The sequence below is a fragment of the Leucoraja erinacea genome, chromosome 10, assembly GCF_028641065.1.
Source record: "Leucoraja erinacea ecotype New England chromosome 10, Leri_hhj_1, whole genome shotgun sequence".
Taxonomy (NCBI): domain Eukaryota; kingdom Metazoa; phylum Chordata; class Chondrichthyes; order Rajiformes; family Rajidae; genus Leucoraja; species Leucoraja erinaceus.
The window spans coordinates 40,837,156-40,851,714 of NC_073386.1; the positions used below are offsets into that span (position 1 = coordinate 40,837,156).

At 49.7% G+C, this 14,559-nt stretch overlaps 1 protein-coding gene across 1 annotated transcript in view; it reads left to right on the top strand.

Annotated features, from left to right (window-relative positions):
• Positions 1-10,786, top strand: part of rxrga (retinoid x receptor, gamma a) — a 133,468-nt gene extending 122,682 nt beyond the window's left edge. The window contains exons 5-11 of the mRNA XM_055642007.1: positions 513-692; positions 1,511-1,671; positions 5,258-5,387; positions 7,569-7,701; positions 9,507-9,598; positions 10,227-10,332; positions 10,616-10,786. Coding sequence (XP_055497982.1) covers positions 513-692; positions 1,511-1,671; positions 5,258-5,387; positions 7,569-7,701; positions 9,507-9,598; positions 10,227-10,332; positions 10,616-10,763 — 950 coding nt within the window. The 3' untranslated portion in view covers positions 10,764-10,786. The remainder of the gene's footprint in view (positions 1-512; positions 693-1,510; positions 1,672-5,257; positions 5,388-7,568; positions 7,702-9,506; positions 9,599-10,226; positions 10,333-10,615) is intronic.
• The last annotated feature ends 3,773 nt before the right edge of the window (positions 10,787-14,559 follow it).

The window sequence follows — 14,559 nt, forward strand, 5'->3', positions numbered from 1 at the left end:
TGACCAGTAGGATCCTCCTGTGCAGAAACCAACCGCCTGCCCAGTTTTAAGCCGAACAGGAGAGGCTGCGCCTGGGAATTGTTGGCCTTACTGCAGAGAGTCGGCGAGCCCGCTGAAGCTACGGACCCACAGCAGAAATTCAACCTATTCCATTCTCTTTTAATATAAATGAGAGCACTAGAGCTTTGAAATGTTTAAATCTTTGATGACCCCAGCAATTACATTCAAACGTGCTGCATTATGGATGTTTTAATTAGGGCGCTCTGCATTTGTGAGTGGAGTAGTTAGTAGCCGGCACGGGGTGCTCTGATTGATCCCACGAGGGCAAGGGGATGCCGGATGTAATGAGCAGCACGGGTGGCACGGTGGTGGCGCAGCGGTACAGTTGCTGTCTCACCTCAGTGTAACCTGCAACCTCAGTGTAATCCTGGCATTGCCTCCTGGTCGGGCTGTGTCACCGCTGGCCCTCTCTTCACCACACTGGTTCTGACTACTTGCCTCGCTCTGTGCAGGGAAGCACTACGGGGTGTACAGTTGTGAGGGCTGCAAAGGCTTCTTTAAAAGGACTGTGCGCAAGGACCTCACCTACACGTGCCGGGACACCAAGGACTGCATGATCGACAAGCGCCAACGTAACCGCTGCCAATACTGCCGCTACCAGAAGTGCCTGGCCACAGGCATGAAGAGAGAAGGTAAGTCTCACCACAGCAGCAAGAACACCGCCAACACGAGGCAGGGCAGAGTAACGCTCCTTCCTTCACTGTCCCAACACACTCACACAGGGCAGGGATAGAGGGTGGGAGACAGAGTAACGCTCCCTCTACACTGTCCCATCACACACTTCCCAGAGCAGTAAGAGAAGGTTCGATACAGCAATGGGGCTGTCCCACTTAGGCGACTGCCAGGGACTAATTTTAATGGGATTCACCCACGACACTTGGCGACAACCTACGACAGCACCTACGTCAACCTACAACAACAAACATTCTCCCCAATGTCGCCGAACATTTTTCAACATGTTGAAAATTTTGCGGCAGTCGCCTAAAGTTGCCCAAAAAATCACTTAAGTGGGACAGGCCCATTAAGCTCTCTCGTCACTTCTCCATCACATATTGCTAGGGCAGGGACAGCACGGGTTAGATACAGAGTAGAGTATCAGTAAGCAGGCAGGACTGACCACCAGATTGAAGAGAGAAGCAAGAGAGCCACAAACTGGGAGGAGCCAGGGTGATTGTGGAGAGGCCTCCATTTTCTAGGCACTACAGGCATGTGAGATGAATACACGCCTGCTCTCCAAAGGCTTGTCCTGCCTCCCTGTGAGTTGTTTATGGGATGACCTGGACCCTCAGTGTTGGCAGAAGGACAATGTATGAGGAATGGGAGCAGGAGGGAGCTGGCAAGTGTGGGGAGAAGGGGGTGAGAGCCGCAGGGCGGCTGGAGACGGTGGGTGGGCGAGTATTGGCGCTCGGTGTGATTGCTCGTCAGTGTCAGTCCTGTTTCCCATCCACAGCCGTGCAGGAGGAGCGGCAGCGGGGGAAGGAGAGGAGTGACAACGAGCTGGAGCCCAGCAGCAGCATCAATGACGACATGCCCGTGGAGAAGATTCTAGAAGCCGAGCTGGCTGTGGAGCCAAAGACGGAGACGTATGTGGAGGCCAGTCCGGGAAATTCGGTGTGTAGACAGAATCCCTTCCACCTCTCTTTCTGCTTAACTTCAGGACAGGTGGATATTTGTGCCATTTAATTGTTATGATTCAGACTCTCCTCCTCTGTCTGGGCGGTCTCCCGTCTACCACCATCTTCGCCTGCCTCAGCCGGTGCCAGCATTCACTGCCGGGCACGATGCCCGTCACCCTATGTCGGATGGAGGGCTGACCCATCACAGCCCAGCAACCGCTAGCCAAATGACCCTGACCTCTGACCTGTGTCATGTGCATTGATGCCCTGGTGTGATTCTCATAAGTTCATAAATTCTAGGAGCAGGATTGGGCCATTCGGCCTATCAAGTCTATTCCACCATTCAATCATGGCTGATCTATCTTTCCCTCACAACCCCAAACTCCTGCCCTCTCCCCATATCTCCTGACACCCTTGCTAATTACGAATCTATCAATTTCTGCCTTAGAAATATCCATAGACCTGGCCTCCACAACAATGAATTCCACAGATTCACCACCCACTGACTGAAGAAATTCCTCTTATAAAGATATGTCCTGTTATCTGAGGCTATGGCCTCTGGTCCTAGACTCTCCCACAAGTGGAGACATCCTCTCCATGGTTACTCTATCCAGGCCTTTCACTCTATTCCGACAATCAAATGCAGAGTGGCCGCTGACCTCGGTTAGAAACCACCCAGCACCTGGAGTGGTGACATCTCTGTGTTATGTAAACTGAGCGTCCTCCATCACTGCTTCACTAGATTCATGTACTGAACACAAGGTCACCTCAGTGCTACTGTGGAGAGACATCCTGCTATGTGAGCCTGTTGGCCGGGGCAGGTAGGGGAAGCTTTTGTTTTATCCCAGCCACAAGGGACTGCAGATTGTGGAATCTTGAGCAAAACACAAAGTGCTGGTGGAAATCTTAAATGTTTAAGAAACATTTAGGTATGTGTAAGAAGGAACTGAGGATGCTGGTTTACACCGAAGATAGACACAAAATGCTGGATATACTCAGCGGGTCAGGCAGCTTCTCTGGAGAAAAGGAATGGGTGACATTTCGGGTCGAGAACCTTCTTCAGACTGAAAGTCAGGGGAGAGGGAAATTAACAGTTTGAACAAAAGCTCAGAACAAATCAGTGCCGGCACTGATGGCCAAGGAAAGGTGGAGCCCACAATGGTCCATTGTTGGCTCTGGCAGAGGTGATAACAAAGGGATAAATGGATGTTGACGGTGGAACTATCAGAATGACTAGGGCAGTGGTGGAGGTGGGGGATGGATGAGAGAGGGAATGCAAGGGTTACTTGAAATTAGATACGTCAGTATTCATTCCACTGGGTTGTAAGCTGACATTTGGAAGCCTTTAGACAGGTACATGGATAGGACGGGTTTAGAGGGATATGGGCCAAACGCAGGCAAGTGGGACTATATTTACTGTTCAAAATGCTTATGATCGCACAATGGCAGAGAGAGTGGTAGAGTGTGTGTGTGTGTGTGTGTGCGCGTGCGTGTGTGTGCGTGTATGTGCGTGCGTGCGTGTGTGTGTGCGTGTGTGTGTGTGCGCGTATGTGTGTGCGTGTGTGTGTGTGTGTGTGTGTGTATGTGTGTGTGTGCGCACAGATCAGCATGTCGCTGCCCTCTGGTGGTTATTTACAAACTGCCGATCCATCGCACTGAAGTTTGCAGGGATAGGAGGGAGACTTCCCCAGTGTCGTGATTCAAGGTTGAGTTAAACCGTTCACAGTCTGCTCCAGCCCCTGCTTGCAATCCTGTGCACACAGTGTTCAGCGTTGATATATCATGCAGAGTTCATTGAGTGTGTAAACTGCTGGTACATAAACTAGAGGTCTCTGATTTGTGCATGAAAGTCTCAACTAATGTTCAGTCTGCTCGACCTCAGTATATATTAAAGAAGGAAGTTGCCTTGGTATCATTCCTCTGAAAATCCCAGAGAACTTAACAGCCAATGAGGTCCTCCCTTAGGAGCGTTGCAATGTAAGAAATGCAACGCACGCTGCCAAATACTGCAATTAGATTTTTAAAAGTTTAGAATCATAAGTGTGTAATTGTCATATTCACCAGGATACTTGTTGCAGCATTACAGGCACAATGTACACAACACAACAAAAATAAAGGCAACAGCACACTTATAAACCCGGGCTAAACTGGCTACTCTGGCTAAACCAGACGGCGATTATGCAAGCCAAAGTACATCAATGCAATCAAGTCAAGTTTATTTGTCACATACACATACAAGATGTGCAGTGAAATGAAAGTGGCAATGCCTGCGGATTGTGCAAAAACTATAGAACAGAAACAGAATCACTATTTACATTTTAGAAAAAAAAACAATTTAAAAAAGACACAACACCACAGTAAATTAGTCCCTGGTGAGATAAGAGTTTACAGTCCTCATGGCCTGTGGGAAGAAACTCCGTCTCATCCTCTCTGTTTTCACAGCATGACACCTCGGAGGCAGCTGGAACAGTCCGTTGCTGTGGTGGTAGGGGTCCCCCATAATGTTGCTGGCTCTGGATCTGCACCTCCTGGTGTATAGGTCCTGCAGGGGGATGAGTGTAGTTCCCATAGTGCGTTCAGCCGAACGCACTACTCTCTGCAGAGCCTTCCTGCCCTGGGCAGAGCAATTACCGAACCTGATAGTGATCTTTAGTAGCACTAAGTATAGTTTAATTTATTGTAACGTGCACCGCAGTACAGTGAAAAGCTTTTTTGCTGTTTATCCGGTCCGGGAAATTACTATACATGCTTACAATCAAGCTGTCCAATACAGGATAAATAGCATAGTTAGAGTAAGAAATGCTGTTGTTGAAATAAAGATTTAAAAGAGTGGAGTGATTGTAATGAACAATTGCAGATCCACTTCTGGGACGAATATGCAAAGATTCACCTGGCTAAGGCACCAGATGGTGGCAGGACTTTGATGCTGAGGTTGTTATGATTATGGTGGTGCAGGGGGACTCAAAAATCTGCCAGTTGATGGGAAGAAGCTGCTCTAGAACCTGGAGATCACGATTCTCAGACTCCTGTACTTTCTTCCCGATGGTAGCAGAGAGATGCTGCTGACTAGATTTTCTACTAGTCAGAGAGTCTAGGACCAGAGGTCAGAGCCTCAGAATAAAACATTGTACCTTTAGGAAGATGAGGAGGAATTTCTTTCATCGGAGGGTGTTGAATATGGAATTAATTTCCACAGAAGGCTGTGGAGGTCGACAATTAATATTTTTAAGGCAGAGATTGATAGATTCTTGATTAGAACGGGTGACAGGGATTATGGGGAGAAGGCGGGGGAATGGGGTTGAGAAGGAAAGAGAGATCAGCCATGATTAAATGGAGTCGACTTGATGGGCCGAATGGCCTAAGTCTGCTCCTATCACTTAAGAACTTATGAACTTCCCCTGCCTTTTGTCAGACCACCTTCAGACCCAGAAGGGACTCAGCAGTGGGGTTACCTGCGCTATTAAAGGAGGGCGAGAAAATGAGTCTGAGGAAGGGTCCATGGCTTTGTTTTAGCTTGTGTGATCTGTGGTAACATTGACTAAAACCGCTGTCTGTACCTTCTCCCCCCCCCGGTCCTCCAGTCCAACGACCCAGTCACCAACATCTGTCAGGCGGCAGACAAGCAGCTGTTCACGCTGGTGGAGTGGGCCAAGAGGATCCCTCACTTCTCCGACCTCCCCCTCGACGATCAGGTCATCCTTCTTCGGGCAGGTGAGTGGAAGCTCCGAACCCTCGACCAGGCCCAGCCTCGCCCAGTGTGAAAGCATATGTTCGTAAGTCATAGGAGCAAAAATTAGGCCATTCGGCCCATCGTCTACTCCACCATTCAATCGTGGCTGATCTATCTTTCCCTCTCAACCCCATTCTCCTGCCTTCTCCCCATAACCCCTGACACCCTTACGGATCAAGAACCTATCAATCTGCATCTTAAAAATAGCCATTGACTTGGTTTCCACAGCCGTCTATGGCAATGAATTCAACAGATTCACCACCCTCTGGCTAAAGAAATCCCTCTTCATCTCCTTTCTAAAGGTACATCCTATAGCAGGAGTGCAAAGCACAAAGGGTGCAGGGAGGAAAGGGGATTGGGAGACGGGTATGTGTAGAGGATAATGAAACAGATTGGAGTTTAATGGTTGAGGCTCTGGTTAACATAGGGCAGGTGGGAAGAGTCGGCCAGGGGTGCAGAGGGAAGGAAAATTAACAAGAGACTGTAGATGCTGGAATCTTGAGCACGAACCTGTGACAGAGGTTCACATGCACCTCCTCCAACCTCATCTACTACATTCGGTGCTCCCAATGTGGCCACCTTTATATCAGCGAGATCAAACATAGACTACTTTATTATAGTCTAGAGATACACCACGGAAACAGGCCCTTCGGCCCACCAAAGATAGGCACAAAATGCTGGAGTAACTAGGCGGGACAGGCAGCATCACTGGAGATCAACACCCTTCTTCAGAATCGATAGTAGGATTAGGTGAGAAGAAGGGTCTCGACCCGAAACATCACCCATTCCTTCTCTCCAGTGATGCTGCCTGCTCCACAGAGTCACATCAGAATGTTGTGTCTATCTTCAGTGTAAACCAGCATCTGCAGTTCCATCTTGCACCTTCCGCCTACTGTACACTAACAGTGTCCTACACATTAGGGACAATTTACAATTTTTACCGAAGCCAATCAGCCTACAAACCCGCACGTCTTTGGAATGTGGGAGGAAACCAGAGCATCGGTGGAAAACCCACATGGTCACAGGGGGAATGTACAGACTGGGTACAGATAGCACCCACAGTTAGGATCGAACCCGGGTCTCTGCCGCTGTAAGGCAGTAACTTTACCGCTGCACCACCTTGCGCCAAATACTTTGTTGGGTCTGCCAAGGCCTGCTAGATCACCCGGGTTGCTAACTCCGCTTCCCGTTCCCACACTGACCTTCCTGACCTGAGCATCCTCCATGGCCGGAATGAGGCCACACCAAACTGGAGGAAAGGAACCTCCGATTCCGCTTGGGTAGCTGACAACCCACTGGTATGAACATTGAATTCTCCAATTTTAAGTAACACCTGTCCATTTTCTCCCCCATCTCTTTCCTGCCCAACCATCCACCCTGGTGCACCCATTACCCTCTCCCACAGTGGGCCCAAGGGCCTGTTTCATTAGTTCTAGAAGCAGAATTAGGCAAGTTGGCCCATCTACTCTGCCAGTCATGGCTGATCTATCGTTCCTTCTCAACCCCATTAACCATATAACCATATAACAATTACAGCACGGAAACAGGCCATCTCGGCCCTACAAGTGCATGCCGAACAAATTTTTTTCCCCTTAGTCCCACCTGCCTGCACTCGTACCATAACCCTCCATTCCCTTCTCATCCATATGCCTATCCAATTTATTTTTAAATGATACCAATGAACCTGCCTCCACCACTTCCACTGGAAGCTCATTCCACACCGCCACCACTCTCTGCGTAAAGAAGTTCCCCCTCATATTACCCCTAAACTTCTGTCCCTTAATTCTGAAGTCATGTCCTCTTGTTTGAATCTTCCCTATTCTCAAAGGGAAAAGCTTGTCACATCAACTCTGTCTATCCCTCTCATCATTTTAAAGACCTCTATCAGGTCCCCCCTTAACCTTCTGCGCTCCAGAGAATAAAGACCTAACTTATTCAACCTATCTCTGTAACTTAGTTGTTGAAACCCAGGCCCATTCTCCTGCCTTCTCCGCATAACCCCAGACACCCGTACAAATCAAGAAACTGTCGATCTCCGCTGTAAAAATATCCATGACTTGGCCTCCACAGCCATCTGTGGTTTCCATGTTGTGTCTCTAAACTAAAACTAAAAGGTGTGTGTGCTGTGGATTGGAGGCTCACCCTGTGCGTCTGCCCTGCAGGCTGGAACGAGCTGCTCATCGCCTCCTTCTCGCACCGTTCCATCTCGGTGAAGGACGGCATCCTCCTGGCCACCGGGCTGCACGTGCACCGCAGCAGTGCCCACAGTGCCGGCGTCGGCTCCATCTTCGACAGGTAGGGGAACCGCTGGCCGCGCTCCAGTGCCCTTCCTCCTCTCTCCCTCCTCCTCCCTACGGCTCCACGCCAGTCGCTGTCAGTGCGTTGGGAGACGATGCTTTACCCACCCTTCCGCACCACCCCGTACCCGACCCGCCGCCTCCCCCTCCATCACCCCTCTCCCCTCCCCTCAGGCCCATTCTGGAGCGCTGGTGCCCTGTGACACCTCCAGTGAGAGGGCAGTTGTTCGGGTCGGGCCCCTTCACTGTGTGAATTCGCCCTGGTGTAGGGCAGCGGAAACAAGTGGCCGAGTGTGGGAGAGAGGAACGGGGAGGTCATTAGTGGGACTGATGGGCCTGCTCCACTGGGGGCTGGCAGGGAGTCGATGAGCTGAATGAGTTTTTTATTCGTTCAGCCCATGTCTCTCCCTCAGGACACGTGACACCCTGTTGTGTACCGTGTCTCCACACACGTGACCCTGCTGTGTACCGTGTCTCCACACACGTGACCCTGCTGTGTGTACCGTGTCTCTCTACACACGTGACCCTGCTGTGTACTATGTCTCCACACACGTGACCCTGTTGTGTATGGTGTCTCTACACACGTGACCCTGCTGTGTACTGTGTCTCTACACACGTGACCCTGCTGTGTACTGTGTCTCTACACACGTGACCCTGCTGTGGACCATGTCTCCACACACGTGACCCTGCTGTGTACCATGTCTCCACACACGTGACCCTGCTGTGTATGGTGTCTCCACACACGTGACCCTGCTGTGTACCGTGTCTCCACACACGTGACCCTGCTGTGTACCGTGTCTCCACACACGTGACCCTGCTGTGTACCGTGTCTCCACACACGTGACCCTGCTGTGTATCCGTGTCTCCACACACGTGACCCTGCTGTGTACCATTGGTGCCACCACACACTTTGCTTCACGCTTCATTTCCGTGCATCAGGGAGACCAGAGCCCGCCCTGACAACAGTGTTGTGGAGGGCTCGACAGAGGCTGAGTCCGCCCTGCATCTCTCCCTTCCCTGATGACCCATGTAATCCCATCGCATGCTACACTTACCCTGACCACAGCGCAGTGCCCATCAGCATCTGGCAGCAGCTTAGTCGGGTAAGGGAGAGACACCGAACCATCACACAATGACCAATGTACATTCAGGCCAGCACTTGGTTGATGAGTTTATTTTTCAGGGGACCTGTTGGAGGAGGGAGAGGTGGAGAGGAGGTTGGGGCGGAGGTGGCAGAAAGCTGGTGGTCTGAGGTGACAAGATGCCAGGGTGGGATGAGTGCAGGGATTTTGGATGGTTTTGGTGTTGAGGGGTTAGACAGAGTCCTGGAGAGGAGAGGGATTTGCCACAGAGTAACCATTTTATAAATGTAGTTTAGTTTATTGTCACGTGTACCGAGGTACAATGAATAGCTTTTTTGTTGTGTGCTATCCTGTTGGCGGAAAGACAATACATGATTGCAATCAATCCGGCCACAGTGTACAGATACAGGATAAAAGGAATAACGTTTCGTGCCAGATTAAGACCAGTAAAGTCCGATTGAAGATAGTCCAAGGGTCTCCAATGAGACAGATAGACTGCTCTCTAGTTGGTGATAGGATGGTTCATTTACCTGATAAACTGTCCCTGAATCTGGGTGTGTGTGTTTTCACACTTTTATATCTCTTGCCTGATGGGAGAGGAGAGAATAGGGAACAAAAAACGTAGCCCATTTTGAAATTGAACATTGGGGAGTCAAAATGGCAAAATAATATATGAGATCACATACAAATGCAGCTCTGATCCTTCTAACATCTCTACTAGGGTTTTGACCGAATTGGTTTCCAAGATGAAAGACATGCAGATGGACAAGACAGAGCTGGGATGCCTGAGAGCCATTGTTCTATTCAATCCAGGTATGGCCTGCACCAACACTTTCACAGCGACGGATGAGGAAGGACCATGTGGGTGTGAGGACATCGATGCCATGGGGGGGATCAATGGGAACCCGGTGTGGGGGGGCCACTGTGACGGAGGGGGGGAAGAACAATGGACAATGGAGGACCCGGCACTGCTGTGAGGGAGGGGGAGGGGTAGAGAACAAAGGGAGACCTGGCGTGGGGTGTACTTTGTAACTTTGTAAGCGCCCTCTATGTGGCGACTATTTGCATACCTTGGATATGCAAGCAAGGAAGTTCACTGACTTGTCACATGTGACAATAAAGTATTCATTCATTCAGCTAAGGGTAGTGTTAGTGTGCAGGCTGATCGCTGGTCGGCACAGACGCTGGGTCGAGGGGCTTATTTTCATGCTGTATCTCAAAAGAGTAAAGTCTGACAAGACAGGCGGTTCTTCAGGGCAGGATGAATCAGGAAGGGGTTTGGCCGACATAAGTGAGAAGGATGGAGTGAGAAGGATGGCTTTTTTGGTGGAATGGTGTGTAGTGAGTGAATATGATGATCGTGCTGGTGAAATGTTTGTATCTGGCCTATTCTGTATGTCTGTATTTTAACTAACGTGAATATTTTCAATATGCTTTTTAGATGCTAAAGGCTTATCGAACCCAGGTGAGGTGGAATCTTTGAGGGAGAAGGTCTATGCATCTCTAGAAGCTTTCACAAAGCACAAGTACCCAGAGCAGCCAGGCCGGTAAGAAACTCCACACATCTCTGCTCCTCTGTTGCTGTCATAGCTTCTGTGTAGGGCTGTATTCCCTTGTTCTTAACGTCTCCGCCGATCCTGTCACAACACTGGCATCTACCCCACAGTGCGGAACATGGAAAAATGCCCAGGTAGCGAAGGATTAAAAGCACCTGGTTTTATCCCTCGCTTTGGGAGCGGCTGCAGACATTACGTGGGCTCTCCACCACTATCTCCTCCATCAGTCTTGTCACACCAGCTACTGACGAGAACCTTCCCTCTGTCTCCCCAGGTTTGCCAAGCTGTTGCTCCGACTGCCGGCCCTGCGATCGATCGGCCTCAAGTGCCTCGAGCACCTGTTCTTCTTCAAGCTGATCGGCGACACCCCCATCGACACCTTCCTGATGGAGATGCTGGAGGCTCCTCATCAAATGACGTGAATCCATTTCCCGCGTCCATCCCCCCCCCCCGCCCACCCTTCCTTAATGTCAAAATCTGTAAATATGTTCACTAATTGTGTGAATAGAACCAAGATAATGCCATCCGTCTAACTTGTAAAACAACACCTTGTATTTTGTACCTTGAACAAGCACAGCGTAGCAATTATTTGATAGTTTGTTACAGGGATTTTAAAAGACAAAGTTCTATTTGGAGACGATTGAATCAGGTTGACAAATCGGTACCTCTCACGCTTCAGTCCGCACTGTCAGCTAGCTCCCCACTGCCTGGGTTCATGTTGCCTTGGGGCCCCACTCACAACCTGAACCTGCAGCACATTCTCCACCACTGTGATGCACTGATGGTTTAAGCTGCAGGGCTCCCCCCCCACTTCACCACACAGCCAGCCAGCTCCCATTCACAAAGCACCCTTGCAACCCAGTCCTGCTTCACTGAACCCTCTCCTGTTCGTTACTCCCATGCTCAAGACCTTGTCAAGGCTCCCCAGATACCTTGTCAAGGCGAGCCACCTTCTTCTACCTGGCACTGTTTCAGGATCAGCTGCCCCTACTCTCAGGTTCAGGGTCAAGTCTTTGAGCTGCTGATTAATCATGAAAGCAGCTTCAATCCCCTGCTGTGTTTGTTTCTCCAGTGGCCCCGTGTACTGGGAACAGACTGGGGTCACTCTGGAATCAGTCGGGTGCAGGCAATCGGTAGCAGGATGGAGGGAGCTTGACAAGATGCTTGCATCCATTAGAGGATGGGCCAGGTGAATGGGAATGGGCAAGGGATGGGAGCTGGAATAAGCAGCATAAGTGGGAGGATGTAACCCCTTCACCGAGACTGTGTGCTCAGCTGCACCTCAATGTCCCGAGCACCTTTACGTATCCTGTCTTTGCACGCAGGTCCATTGCCTTTTTCCCATCCCTTGTCGCCCTGAGTGTGCGGATAAAACTCAGGAGCTTTTCACTTTGACACGAAACTAGGAATTACCAGCGTGGGGAGTCAGGTTCAACGGGTTGCTAAAGGTTTTCTATAGGGACTAGTGAACCAGTTGGATGTTTGTGTCAATCTAACCCTCAGTTACAGCTGTTGTCAGGGTTCTTCACAGTTCACGCTGCCCTGGTTAGATTGAACATCACCTTCCCGGTTTATTAAACGCACGTCAGCAGTGCGGAAATCAGTTGTCATCTCAGTAACATCTCCCAAATGCTCAAAGTAACATACTCTTCTAGTTTTGTAACATTTAACGTGATATTTTGGACTGCAGCCTCGTGAGCGTTTATTATGTCCCTGTGGGATCATCAGGCACCGTGTTTTATTTCCAATCGGTTTATCTTCATCCCACCCTTTAGGTGCTGTCCAAACTTCACTGACAACTCACTACCTACATCAATGCGTTCCCCAGTGAAGACTAGCTAGATTGCTCCCGATGTCCCTGGCTCCCTCCCCTTCCCACTCCGCTGTCTGGTCCAGCTTATCCCTACACTGCCAGCTCTCAGTCCCCACTCTCATCAAATCTTCCTTTAAAACCCACTGCTTTGACCAGGGTTTGCGCTCCTCTCACCAACCACCTCCACCAAATGTACAACTATGGATGTTAAAACCAGCACTGCTAAGGCCTTTCAGCCCATCAAATTAGTCCTAATGCTTTGTAGAGCAACCCATGTTCAATCAGTCCCACTTTCCTACTGACAATGTTCCCCCCAGTGTCCGTCCTAGTCCCTTTCAGAAGCCCTGACCGACAGCTCTCACCACCTGTACATGCAGCGATCTCTGGATCATGGCAATGCTGCTTTACCTCGCCTCACCGTACTGTCCTTTGGCCAGATAACGTATCTATCTGCCTGTTGCCACAAGTGGTGCGGTTTGCAAAACCCCACCTGGTGCTGCCACATCTTGCCTGAATCCCCTACCTCCATTTGCAAAGCACAGCTTGTACTTGGAGGCAATCTTATTCCCATGCCAACACATGTACAACACCAGGTGGACTCCAATTACTGCTGGGTAGCACTGTGGTGCAGTGGGTAGATCCACTGTGTCATAGTACCAACAAACTGGGTCCAATGCTGACCTCTGGTGCTGTCTTTGTGGAGTTTGCATGTTATCCCTTTAGACTTCAGGGATACACCATGGGAACGGGCCCTTCAGCTCACCGAGTCTGTGCCGACCAGCGATCACCCCGTGCACTAACATTATCCTACACACTAGCGACAATTTTGCATCTTACTGAAGCCAATTAATCTACAAACCTGTCCGTCTTTGGAATGTGGGAGGAAACTGTCACAGGGAGAACGTAAAAATTCCCTGCAGACAGCACCCGTCGTCAGGATCGAACCCGGGTCTCTGGCGCTGTAAGGCAGCAATTCCAACGCTGCTCCACCATGCCGCCCTGTACCATTCTCTCCTGCATGCTCCAGTTTCCCTCTACATCCCAAAGACGTGCGGGTTGTTAGGTTACTTGGCCACTGTCAATTGCCCCTGGTGTGCAGAAGTGATGAATCACCCTGAAGATTCAGGGTAGTCGGGGTGTTGTGTTGTTGATAGGAATATGGACAGAATAGATTGCAGGGAGTATTCGTGGAGATGCAGGACTGATGCGCTTGCTCTCTGAGCCCAACAAAATGAGTCCAATGTGTAGGAAGGAACTGCAGATGCTGGTTTACATCCAACGTAGCCACAAAATGCTTTTCGAGTCTGGACTCTTCTTCAGACTCAGGAGTCAAATTACCTCATTGTTTGAAGTGTGTAAAAATGAAATGCAGGAACACAAAATGTAGTGGCCCTCACTGTAAAGACAAATTGAAAAACTTGCTAAACAGTAAGGGATGTGACACTGTCAGGGGAGAAGGCAGGAGAATGGGGTTGAGAGGGAGAGATAGATCAGCCATGATTGAATGGTGGAGTAGACTAATGGGCATAACGGCCTAATTCTGCTCCTATCACTTATGAAAACATTGTGGAGACCCACGCACCACAACATTGTGAAAGATAACATACAGGCAGAAATATCTAATATACGTCTGGCCTTGGAGGCTTGAAAATAAAGGGAAGATCCATTTAAAGTGTACAGAATGTTGGTCAGGTCCCACCAGGATTGGTGTAGTGGGGCCATACACCAGGGAAACGGGTCCCTTTAGCCCATCATGTCCACTCCAGCCACCAGTTACCCAATCCAGTTTCCAGTATCAGCCTGTGGCCTTTTATACAATGTTTTAGGTGGTCAGCCAGATAATTGTCCAACATTGTGCCTGTTCCTGCCTCCATTAGCCCCCTGGGCTAGCAGATCAGAGAGTTGCCTGCCACAATGAAGGAAGACGCTTCAAAGGTTGAGAATGGTTTGCCTGAAGTTATATTCTTCTGAGTGTGAGTATTTGAGGGGTGATCGCAGTGAGGTGTTTAGGGTAACTAATGTGCTAGATTCCAAGAACTGATTTCCTATGTGGTGGTTTTAAAACGGGCTGGGGAACAAAGTGAAGGACAGGGGAAAAGCAGGAATCAGCTGTTCATCCAGGGTTGAGAAACCAGGATAACTTCCGCCCCACCTCCCACAGAAAACTGAAAAGCAGTTGTAGTGTGCTGAATGTATGTAGTGTGTGCCGAGCCATGGGATACACAGCAAAGGTAGGGAAATGAAGAAGATGCATCGCAGCATCGGGGCGGAGCTCCCTTCATTTTGAGCCCAGCCATTTTGACTCCACGTCATGAGCTGTTTTTGGACACCGGATGTTAGCTTCTAACAATGAACAGCATTTATGTGGCACCTCTGATGCTGGAGCACTGCAAAGTACATCACAA